This window comes from Oreochromis niloticus, linkage group LG7, assembly GCF_001858045.2.
Source record: "Oreochromis niloticus isolate F11D_XX linkage group LG7, O_niloticus_UMD_NMBU, whole genome shotgun sequence".
In the NCBI taxonomy this organism is placed as follows: Eukaryota; Metazoa; Chordata; class Actinopteri; order Cichliformes; family Cichlidae; genus Oreochromis; species Oreochromis niloticus.
The window spans coordinates 15,474,251-15,487,327 of record NC_031972.2 but is presented as its reverse complement, the minus strand read 5'-3'; the positions used below and the strand labels follow the sequence as shown (position 1 = coordinate 15,487,327).

General features: G+C 39.1%; 1 protein-coding gene across 1 annotated transcript in view; it reads right to left on the bottom strand.

The window, feature by feature from the left end:
* lamc3 (laminin, gamma 3) overlaps nt 1-13,077 on the bottom strand; it is a 137,248-nt gene that overhangs the window by 85,801 nt on the left and 38,370 nt on the right. The window contains exons 5-6 of the mRNA XM_005454536.4: nt 2,314-2,502; nt 1,264-1,381 (exon numbers count right to left, since the gene is read on the bottom strand). Of these exons, the coding sequence (XP_005454593.1) occupies nt 1,264-1,381; nt 2,314-2,502 (307 nt within the window). The remainder of the gene's footprint in view (nt 1-1,263; nt 1,382-2,313; nt 2,503-13,077) is intronic.

The following is a 13,077-nucleotide window of genomic DNA, read 5'->3' as shown; positions in this document are numbered from 1 at the left end:
CCAGGTTAGTGATTGTCTCTCTGATAATGACCTTACTTTAAATATCAACAAGACTGATAGATGATTATAGCTCTTCCTGAACTATTTCCTAAAATCAGTCAGGCTCTTACTTCTCTTTGGTCAAGTCCAGCATTTGAAATCATGGTTATATTTGATTCTTTTACTTGCATATAAAATCTTTGTTTCTTTCCTGATTCTTTCATTTAAGTAACATTTATAATTTGCGACATATGGTCTACTCAACTGAACTAAAAAATGTTTTTTCAAGCATTTGTGTCATTTCATTTAGATCATTATAATGTGTGTTGACGAGCTTGGACAAACCATGTCTTTTGTGCTTCCAAGCTATACAGTACAAAATTCTACATCCTGCATGCTAAGATAGTCTTTACACTGGCTTTCAGTAGATTTTAGGATTTACATACAAAGCACTAAATGGCCAGGCACCAGATTATATATCTCAGCTTCTTACAAAATACACTGATGCTTGCTGTCTTCTGATAAACGTGAAAAAGATTTTCTGACTTGTGTCACTATGTGATGAGTTGGGGTTTAGAACATGTTGGTTTGGTCACTGTTTGGTATTTAGTAGGTTGTGTGCCATGGATTTATCTGAGCTTCTGTGCTGGATATAACTGTGGTGGCTGAATAGGGCACTAATGGGAAGAGTGAAACTGAACAAAAATAATAAAAGATACTTTGAAAACAAAACTTTAAAATAAAGCTATACGAGAAACTATGCATTTGTGTAATCTAGACAAAAATAATATGAGGTTTTCTTGATAGAAGTCAGACAACGTCTGTACACTTCCATAAAAGGGGATAACCATGAAAGTAATTCAGTGGCCTACAAACATACATAAAGCAAAAAAATCACATTGGCGTACCTAATATTGTGCATGATGAATATACGTGACACCCTGAAATAAAAAGCTTAATAAAACTGAAATGAATTTTATCCATGTGGAAAATAACACTGCACTTGGTGGCTTGCTTGTTACAATGCTTGTTAGCAGTTTGACATTGTGTTTGGCACATCCTGGTACTTGCTGATAAGGTCACTAATTCACAGTAGTGTCACGTCGAGAAATTTGAATCCTTTTGTCCTGCATTGCAGTTTGATAAATTCAGGCTTTGGGAAGTTAGGTGTCACATCTATAAAACAGGAAAGCTGTATGAAATGTAATGTCAGTGAGCCTTGTCTTCACTAGCATAAAATGAATGTATGTATACTGTATATATTACTATATGTGTGTTGCTCACCTGCAGCCACCGGGGCCTATTGAGTGAAAGCCAGCCTGGCATGTGTTACACTTCCCTCCTGTCACTCCATCACGACAAGCACACCTTCCTTCTACATCACATTGTAGACTCACAGATCCTAGCAGGGTTCAAATAAAGAAAAATGTAATCATAGTGTAGGACAAGATTGATGAGTATTTTCTATAAATATCTATCTATCTATCTATCTATCTATCTATCTATCTATCTATCTATCTATCTATGGATAATGAACATTTGTTTTGAATTTCTGTTCCTGGAAGAGGAGTATATAACCTTGCTTCTACACTGTAGCTGATATAGTGAAGCTTTAGTTAATGGAGAAAAAAGGCCATCTGGGGCAGAAAGAAGAGAAAAAGGGAAGCCTGATGGAGTCTGCTATAACCTTTGATCAATATAATGGACTCGAACAGCTCTGTGCCTTCACCGCACACTATTTATATGAAGAGGAAAAGATAGTTGATAGTTTTTTGTTCACTTCTCTCTCTCATTCTCTGATGATGGGTGAAGCACAAACATAATTTGTGCTCCACCACCACTAATGCTCCTCCACCTAAAGTTAGGCCTTGCTTAATGAGCAATGAGTCTTATCATTGATAATGTTCAGTGAGTCAACTGGATCAATTTACACCCGCATGGGTGAGTAAATCCATGGATTTCCTTAATGATCATCGTGGAAGCTAAGGCAATGATAACTAAGATGAGATTGAATGAATTATAAATTGAAAAAGATTCTACTCCTAGGCAAGGTTGGTGAGCTGATGGGACGTAGAAAATATTAATGCAATGCCATTAATTTTTTAAAAACATTGGCCATAAAATTTGTAAAATTAATCCTATGAGTCCCATTCATCTGTAGCTAAAGCTTGCATATGGTGCTTTTTTTGTGCCAGTACGGCATTCCAATTTAAACATAATTAAATTTTCTCATGCAGGAGAAAACAAAAGTAGCGAGTAATGACATTGGCATGGATCATAATTAGGGTTTCAGTTATTATCAAAACAATTGAGATTTTTGTGTCTGCAGTTTACCGTTGACATTGCAGTTGCAGGGTAGGCAGGGATCTTCTGTAGATTTCCGGTAGTAGCCATCTCTGCAGCGCTCACAGTGGGGCCCATCGGTGTTGTCTCTGCAGCTCACACATCGCCCCCCACTGCCAGTGCTCCGGTACTGTTCCATGTCAAACACACATTGGTCTGATCTCCCACTGCAGTTACACTCTGAGAGTGAGGTCGGTGGGGCAGGAAAGAAAAGAGAGAAGAGGTAAGAGGTCAAGAGAGGAGAGATGCTAAGACGAGGAACGAGCAGCCGCAGGGGAAGACACAGAAAGCAATGAAGTTAAAAAAAAAAGGATGGCAGAAATAGATGAAGTGGAGAGACACACAAAGGGTATATGCATGTGAGAGATTATGTGTTCTGGGATTGGATCATAATTTAGAGTCTCGTTGCTAATCTCATTTCACACAGGCCTAATGAGGAGCCAATCGGCTGTCAGGGGGCACTTAGATAACAGTAATTCATGTTTATACAAGAGCAAATTACTCAGCTGATAACACACCATCACGGCTCTCATACCCCTCACATCAAATCCCTCTTTAGTTTACAAGTTACCCTGAGGGGGGACTTAGGTGAAATTGCCCATTTTATTATGAATCAAGCTCCCAGTTGAGCTAGAAATAACCATATGATTACCCTTTCTTTTTAATAAGAAGTCTCATTAGTATTTAACTTATTTCACCAGTTGCTTTTAAAACCTAACATGTAATGAACTTGGGCTCGGTGGTTCAGGACTTTAATGTGCAGAGCCTTCATTTGTTTGGCTGTAACTTATACTGCATAGATACAGTTACTAGCCACAAATCAAGGCTTCGCAGGGTTGGAAAACCTACCACTATTGTGACTGCTCTAATTTCCATACATATTTTGAATTTTAATAGTAATGAGTTTATAATTATTGTTGGTTTAGCACATATTAATCCATTCCTTGGCTGTGGCTTAGCTCTTCTTTGAGCAGCATGTGGGTACAAATCCACCACCCTTCTGTGTGGAGGTTGCAGTTGTTCTGAAGGTGCTAACATCCAAATAAACGCGGGCGTGAATCTGATCATGAATTTCTTTCGGTTTTAATCTTCAGCTTAGACTAGCAACCTCTCACCATATGATAGCTTGTATCCGGCCCTCCTATGATCCAGAGTTGGAGAAAGAAAAAGCATACAGGAACCCAACAGCAATCATTCCCAGCAGCTGTTCCCAGCCCTCTGACCACTAAAAGCCCAATTCTTTTTGTCCTATTTTGGTCTCTACTGCATCATGAAAGGAAAATCAGGCACTTTAGCTCCTGAATGCTCATTAGTTTTTCCATTTGGCTTGTGGCTGCCTGTATTACCTACAACCATACTTACCATGATCTTGCATCGATAATGTGATAAGCTACATACACTTTGATTACTGATACCTCGTTAATCTGTACACTATGTTAGTAAAAGGTTTACTTCAGTGGTCTCTATAATTCATGTAAATGAGGTAAGAACGGCAACTACAAAGTTTTCTCATTTCTTGTGCATTGATTATGTGAGTCCACTGGGGTGCAAGTGACGTAAATTTCATCATCAAACACTGAGCACAAGGATCTATGCAGACATCCAGGTGCCTAGCAATATTTTTGTGACCACACGCTCATCTGTGAAGAATTTGCATTTCAATGCACCAACTACGCACGCACTCCAGGTGGCGGACTTCAAGTGGACTTCAAAGAAGTATAACAGGAATGACTACTTGGCCGTTGTGTCTCCAGCTGTCCGTGTCCATGTCAGCAACATAATAAAGGCTTTGCTGGTAAGAGCTTATGGAGTCATGTGGGTTTTGAGTGGGTCGGTGTGTGAACGCACGTCTTCACACTTAGGATGGGACTCCTTAATTGCTTTGTGCAGTCACTGGAGCTAAGGAATTTGTGTTTAGTAAACATTCCGAATCCAGACTGTACAGACTGCTTATTAAAACCAAAATACCTTGTTTTCTTTTCCTTCAAGTGTTAAATACAGAAGATGAGGCAAGTGGGTGTGAAGTCTTTGAAGTTGTTTAAGGGCACCTTTGATGAAGTTGTTCTGAGTCAAACATGTAATGTAACAAATCACTTCTGCTGCTGAATCATTAGTGAGGGAATGTGATTACATTTTTTATGAGAAATCTACATAAGGAGTAATTGACGACTGCTGCCTGCTGTATCTGAAATTAAATTAACCAGAATGGGAACTAAAACTAAAAGTTGTAGCTTTAAAACCCCAATGAATTTAATAGTGCCAAAAAGCTCTTTAAAGCAAACGTGAACTGAAGAATCAAGTCATTATCTGTGGGTTCATCAATGTGAGTTACCTGTTTGCTTTTAATAAATTGGGTTTATTCATTGCTGCAGCTCTAAAACACCATCCTTGAGTTGTAGTTCTGGCAGATTATTGTAAAAGATACAGCAGCAACATTGATACTGAGGATCTTAGAAGAATTAGATAGATTCCCAGGAGTATGGAGAATTATTGCACATGGGTAAACTGAGAGTTATAAGCAGCAGTACCAGTGACCGATTAAATTATACTGTTACATATTGTACTGCAGTAATGCACCAATCCATGACCGAGGTTGCAGTTGAGGAGTCTCATGGCTTGATAATAAAAACTGTTCTTTAATCTAGTATTTGGTGTAGCCACAGCTGGTTTTCTGGATGGCCTTACACAGACATCAGGAGAGGCAGATCTCTTTAATGGCGGGATAGCTCTTGGCAGTGACGATCTCTGATGGCTGCCCCAATCTCTGTCGTGATTTCCAGCTTTTAGCAAGCAACTTCCATTCCAAAACTGTCATACAGCCTGTCACCAGGCTGTCGATCGTGCTTCTGTGGAAGGTTCAGGAGATAGTGTCTTGTAGTAAAACGAAGTGTCCTCAGAAAGTATAAGCACTGACGGGCCTTTCTGTCCATGATGTCCATGTGAAGGGTCCAGGATAGATTCTCAGTGATGTTTACACTGAGTAAGTTGAAATTGCCTACCATTTCAATGTTAGCATAGCTAATATGGATGAGCTAGTGTTCTCCTCTGGATGATAGTTCACTATCATCCCCATTGTTCTGCTGATGTTGAGAGAATGGTTGTTGGCCTGTTTAGCTCTGACCTCTGTCGGCTGTCTCATCATTGTCTGCAACAAGGCCTACAGCGGTCCTATTGCCTGCAAACTTAATGATAATGTTGTTGGAAGTGAAAAGGGAGCACAAGAGTACACTAAGAAATCGCTCACTGTGTTTTCAGTGAGCGAGGAGGAAGGGTGTTCCCGTTTTCCAGATGGGTGAGGGCAGTGTGTGTTGCCAAGGCGACTGTGTCGTCCATGGCTCTGCTCCTTCTGTGGGCAAATTGAAGAGGGTCCAGGATGTCGGGGAGCAGCAGATGTGTTTTCTGACCAGCTGCTCAAGGCACTTCATGAATGTCTATCCCTTTATATTTTTTATATATACATTGGAATAAGTATTTGGTCCATTTGTTAGTGGACCAAATACTAACATTAGACAAATATAACCAGAGAAAATACAAAATACAGGCATTTATTTGTTCATGACACAGTATAGCAAGAACTGGACAGCCAGTGAAACTAAGCTAAGCTGAATGACTCTGTTGGAAATTGAGTTTCTCCTCTTTTTCATATTATGGACTGGGAAAATTCTCAGTGATAGAGATGATAGTTTCTTCACTGACCTTCACTGTACTGACTCTAATATCTCCATGTTTTCATCAGCTAGAGTTACAGCTTAGTGAATAAGTAGATTGAATGTGCTGGCATCTCTGGCACTGTTGCTAACCCTCCAGCTGATGCCAATAATGACCACAGACTTGGTAAATCTCCAGCACCAGTCCAGTTTGTTACTCAAGTCGAATCAGGTCCACCTAGCCCATCTAGGCCAATGATATTTATGGCCTGAACTGCAGTTCTCATCCTTCAAAACACATCTGCTATCCCCAGTTCAACAAAATGTCACAACCCCCCCTTCCCCCCACCTACAAAAATAAAAAGTTGCTGCACGACTCACTTCTGATTGGCGCCAGTGGGTAGCTAGAGCACAAATACAACTGGTTGTCTCAACTTGTCACCTCCCATTCACTCTATCTTTATCATGTCAGGTAGTGGTAGTGTGACTGCTGCACAGGCTAGCTAATAGCCAAGTAGAAGTACTGTCAGAAACACTGGGAGACAGTCACATTTCAGCTAGTGCTACAATACACATTGATATTTCAAACAATATTTACTCCTTTATAAAGACAACGTATTACAGTGCAAGATAATTATCTGGAAACCAGGCTTTACTCATTTACCTGTAAATGTGGTTCTCTATACTGAAACAAGCTACAGAGCAATCAGAACATGTTACTTCTGATCATTCGAACTTTAGCATTGTTATGAATCTGTTTTTACTATAAAGCTCTATTTCAGGTGTTCTCTTTTTTTTCTTTATTATTACATTTTGTAAATTTTTTAGTGCTATGACTTTTTTTTAGTATATGTGACTATATTTTATATTACTCCACACTTTTTTTTAACATTAACTGCCTTTGATGTTGGCCGTCTTAGCCTCCTTTCTTGTGAGACATCAAACTGCTGAGCACATTATCATAAGCGTGTTACAGTACAGCATCTTCGCCATCTTAGTAACGGGGTGTAAAATAACTGTAGCTGAGCAGTTAAGGTTTTATACATATGTGGGATGAAGATTGCTACCAGCAGTAAGGGAGAGGGGAGCTGAGGCAGAACAAATCATTTGAGGCTGTTTCTCAACAAGTTTAACATGAAGACTCCCCCATACAGCTCTCCATAGCTTGTGTTAGGTTATCTTGTCCACATTTTTATGTTTGCCCACCCACTGCCGACTCTTTAACATGCTGTTACAACAGTCCTGTCCTGGGGACCACACAGCTTGTGCGTCACTGCCCCTGTGGAGCCTTCATGCAAGTAAGTAGGCGCTGTTAGCTCCTTGCTGAGTCTGACGATACAGTTCACAAAGCACTTTAAACCTCCCCGAATGCTACGCGTCATACATTCTTGAGTGGCCTTTAGTGTTAAAACCTACAGGATTACAACAGGAATACAGACTGTATTGCACTCTTGATTGTTTCCATCTATCAAATGGGTTTTGATCAGTTTAACACTGGCACTAGCTGCACTTCTTACTGGACCAACAATGAACAGTGCATTATGACAATCACAAGTAATGGTGTGACTATAAGGAGCAAATAAAATAACAACCATAAACCTTACCTTTTATGTCTTCTTTAATCGGTTCAATTAGGGTAACTCAGAAACGTATGGTTAATAGTGGAAAATCTATCGATCATAAAGCAAGAAAGTTCAATTCATATATCAAATAAATAAATAAATACACACAACTTTTATTACAAATACTGGTTGTAACTTAGTTTTAAAAATGATCTAAACCTACCAAACCTGCTGATCTTTATCTGACTGTGCTGCTCACATAACGGGAGGGACAGTTTTACTGGAATACAAAAACTAATAAATGTTTATAGATAATTAGATTTAAAAAAACAAACAAAAAAGCAAAACTATAGAAAACTGCCAAATCTGGAAATGCGGTTTCACTTCTGTCTTCTCGAAATTACGATTGTGTAACAGATATGAAACAGGAAAGTCTGTAGTTTTTAGTTGCTGCTAAGCCTCCCTGTATTTTATATTCCACTCCATGTTGTTGTTTGTTGTTTTCTTATGTGTTCAATAAATCCTCCGTATTTAAAGTCCAACTTGTTGTTTGTCATTTTGCTTTTTAATAAACCCCTGCTCACCTCTCCCTGCTTATCTCCTTTTTGTTTGTGCTTAGTTCTTTACGTTTAGGTTTTATTTTCTGTGTTAGTTTATCTTTCGGTTTGGACTTTTGTTGGATTGGCTCTGTGACAAGGCTACAGCATTGTGTTTTTTGTTAATTTATTCATAAATTCATTAAAGTCACTTTGTTTTTTGTGCAAATTTATAAAAATTGACACTGTGCCCTTTGTATGAACTGTTTGAACCACCATACAACACAATAATCTTTTGAGAGAACCACAATCCCGCATTTATGTTTATTCAATAAATGAGGCACCAAAAAATCAAAAGTCACTAGAAGCACAAGATGTAACTTCTATTCTCTATTCACATACATACATTTATAATCAAGGTTCGCTAGTTAGGACAGTCACCTCACAGGAAGAAGGTTCTGCGTGTTCTCCCTAAGCATCCAGAGGCATTCATATTGGGAAAATTGTTGACTTTAAATTGGTTGAAACTTTGGATGTAACTGTCATGGCTGTTTGGCTTTCTGTGAAGAACAGATTTATCCCACCTCTAAACCAATGGTCGCCTGGAAAAGTCTCCAGCAACCCCATGTCCCTGAACTGGACGATGGCTCAGTCACACTAGAGAAAAAATAAAATCGGATGGCAACTTCTTTACAACAAAGAAAAATCAGTGGTTTTCCTGCAGTCGCACCGAATGTTTTTGCAGTGAAACAACTTCAGTCCTGAAACCCTAAACCTCTGGGCAACTATTTTTTGATCACAAGGTGATTGCACAGGTTACCTGGTGAGAGTCAACCTGTCTCCAAACCACTGGAGGCTGACAGAGTAAAGAGTAAAGAGCAAAGGTTTGTAAATAACTCTAAAATAATTTATAGACGCTGTCTGAATCAGTCTGCACCAGTAAGCACAACTTATCTGCAACAAATCTCTTTGGAATAGGAGACTTGTCGTACCTGGTTGCCAACTGGTTATATAGTAAGGTTGTCAGGAACTATGTGGTTTTGCAGTTAACTTGCTCTCCAGTAAATATTGGTGGAGGAATTTCTGTTTTAGATCGTTGAGGTTCTGGATGTAAGTGGCTTAAATAAATCGATTTTGCCAATTTTATCAGTTAATTGTCTTAAATTCTTACAAAAAGACTGCACAGACCTGATTCCTGGCTTATAACAAAGTTCATTGCACACTGTCACAATAATTTCATAAATGTATGGACTGGTGCACTACAGTAAACTACAATGCAGGACGTGGGATTTAAATGCTACCTCAAGCTCCTGCACATTGTTTATCCAATGATCACATTCCTCAGTTGCTCATGCAGCACAAAGGTGTTGCAGGTGACAAGACAGGTCAATAAGTCAACAAACAAAGGGCCAAGCTCTTCTGATAACATATTTGAGTTCCTCTTCTGTGTGCATCTTTACTGTACATTAAGTGGATGTTTCATTACATTCTGCACTGTCCCTGTGAGAAACATGGATGGTCCTGTGCCCTCAGTAAGACTATGAGCCAGTGACACTAACTTTTAGTGAGTGGCCAGTCCTGCAGCATTCAGACTCCTACTGAGGGCTTTCAAGGACTCTTTAATTTGCAGATTATGCCTATACAAGCGTGGACGATGCCCTCGTATTGCTCCTTGGGGCGCTGTCTCGGAGAAATTAATCTGGACATGCAGTAAAAGCGAAGTTCTTCTTTATCTCCTGTGGTTTTAAGAGCACATGACCCTTCATAGCCCAGAATCACCGCTTATTTCTGTGTGGAATGGCAAAGCATAAATAATCAAAGCTAAATAAAAAGATGTGATATTGTGATATGAAGGCTGTCCTATCGTTTTGATTATTTTGATTATAACTCCTGCCAGCATCAGTCTGGGAGTTAGATGTTTGATCAAAGATCAAAAAGACAAAAATCACATTTGAGGTTGTAATTTATTTTGATTAATTTTACAGGGGCAGCCAAAATGTTCAGCGGGAGATGCTGATCTTTTGTTCGATGAGGTGTGTGATTTTATGCTGTGAATGCTCAAAGATGTTGATTTTAGAAACAATTTCTTCTTCTTCTTTGTCCATTATTATTATCATTATTATTATTACCCTATCTTTAAGCAATAAATACCCAAACTGTCTGAGCGTATGCATAGTAAACATTAATATCAGTGCTGTGACAATATTTTGTGGCCAGTTTACCCAGCACTAGTCTTCATTTTTCCTTCTTTTAGCAGCGAGGAATGATTTTGGGAGCGTAAAGGAGGTTGCCACCTTGCGTCATCTGCAGGGGAGGTAATGTAAACCACTCTTACTGTCTTCTGCCCTTTATATGAATAATTTCTTAGTGCTGTCGCAGAACACATTGCAGAGAGGGACCGAAATCCCTGCAGGCACAATGATTTCTCATTTTTACATTTAATTTGCTGGATGAATGAGATGTCCTGCCAAGAGAATATAGAAAAGCAGCAGTGATAAAGCAGCCGAGGCGGAGTCATGCTTCACATACTGTATATGTATAAGACTGTTAGCGTACTACATGGGACCCGGCCCACACGTGGTGATGGTCATCATGTCATGACCACCACCATCATCTCAGCTTATCCAAAGTAGTGATGGTGATGATTATTTTTGTTATTAAGTCTGTATTTCTTTACAGGAGTCCTCCAAAGTCTCATCTCTAACATAATAATGCCATAATTCTCACTATCTACTTTCCTTCTTGTCAAAAGAATGTGTAATGACACACTCTACAGTAATACATACAAAACTGGGACAGGCAATTTCATACATGTTTTAATCTTTAATGTGTTTTGAGGTTCAATGCAGCAAGGCCTCATAAATGTGTTTTATATTGCATTTACTTTCAGGAAATATGCTTATTTGTTCTCTTGGCAAGAGTTAGACATTAAGGAGGCATCAATTTTTCATCTAAGCTTAAATATGAGACTAGAGCTCACTACACCCAGCTTCAACATGGCAGCCCTTTAAACCACAAACTGATGTTTTTTGGGTTTGTTTGTTTTTTTTCAGATAGATTTGTGCCACTGATCAGACAAACTTAGTGTGTCAATCAGCCAACTTAAGTGAATTTATGTTTGTGTTTGGACAAAGTCAGTCTGGCTGTTTCCCCCTGCTTCCTGTCTTGGTTGGATTGTGTATTTATCCCAAGCTTGATTGATTTTGATTTTTCAAATGAAAAATTGCACTCTTTCTTATCTAACTCAGCAAGAAAGCAGACAAACATATTCCCAGAAACAGTGCCTTTAAGAGCATGCTAAACCAGTGTGGTTGTTTGGCGTATAAAATGATATAAAATATAAAGATTTCAAGTTAGAAGCCATCGTATTTCGCTGCTGTGAGTTATACTGCTGTGATAATAATGTTTGCTTAGTAGCTAAACATCCTATAAATCATTTTAAACTTTTTAAATATGTTGAAGGTCTTTGAGTTTTATACGCAAAGTTGATTTCCCTCTTCCCCACCGTTTAGTACAATGATGAGCCATGCTGAATATAAATAACATAAAAGGCTCGCTCGCCCCTGGTTTTTAGCCGGGTTTTAGGGACAGCAGGAGCAGCTGGTGCATGGACCTTAGCGATCTTGAGGGAACATATGGAGTTAAGAGCTCAGTTATGTATGGTGGCAGTGGTCCATTAAAAGTTTAAAAAAACAAATAATAAAATCTTAAAATGGATCCAGAACTGAACTGGGAGCCAGTGGAGAGATGCCAGGACGGGGGAACGCTGTCTCGTTTGCAGGTTCCGGCTAAAAGACGAGCTGAAGCACTTTGGTCTGGGCGATTAAGGGAAGCTTTGCTAAGGCCAATATAGAGCAATATAAATCAAATCAAAATCAAATCAAATCACCTTTATTGTCACGTCACATGTGCAGGTACACTGGTACAGTACATGCGAGTGAAATTCTTGTGTGCGAGCTTCACAAGCAACAGAGTTGTGCAAAATACAATAACGTGCAACAAGCAAAATATAAAAATGGCTAATCTAAAAAGTAATAAATATATGTACCATATATAAAGGTATATACATTACTGAATGTGTATACTAAATATGTTTTTCTACGTGTGTGTGTGTGTGTGAGTGTGTATATAGTGTGTATATACATGTTTTACAAATGAAATAGAGTAAACAATAAAATAAGATATATAAAATATACAGAGGCTGGTATGTGCAAAACAGTGGCATTAATGTACAGTATTACATTAATATAGAGCACAAACGATGGCTTCTTTCTGAAAGAGGCCATCTATGTCCACTGTGAGCGACCATCTTTGAACAGAGGCGGTGGTTTACGACACCAACTGTCTGCCATCTATAATCCAGTTTTGAGTTCCCTCCCCAGACGCCTTAACGCCCACTCACATTCTGGGCCATCTGACCTCAGGAAATCACATGATAGGGTGGGGCCAGGTTTAACAATGAGCTCACCCGAAACCCTGGCTGATTGGGACCCACACCCATTTTCACACCTTGGCTCATGTGATTAGGTAGAGGATCATCAGGGGGTCCTTTTGTCCCTCTTTGGGGGGGATACTCCCACTAGGTTTAAATCTGGGACTCTCCACTATTTGACCTTAGAACTGAAGAAGCTTCTTGGATGAGAGGTGAAACGTCTTCAAGCAACTTAAAGAAGTCCAGATGCTTTTCTTTCCAAGCTCCTTTGACTACGATGACCTGGATGACTGAGAACCTTCACAGAAATATAGAGCGCAGTGCAGTCGTCCAAGGGGCTTCGTGATAGAAGTTGAATAAGACGTGCAAAGATTTTACAGGATAAAGTGGATTTGATTCTTTATGAAAGTCTCAAATGATAAAAACTAGCTTTAATAACAGAATTTATCTGCTTATCTAGTATAAAATCACAGTCCAGTTTGATACCAAGGTTAGTCACGTATGAATACAGGACAGAGAAACTGGACAGAGTTTTAGAGGGAAACAGTTTTCAAATGTATCTGACACTGGTCACAAAG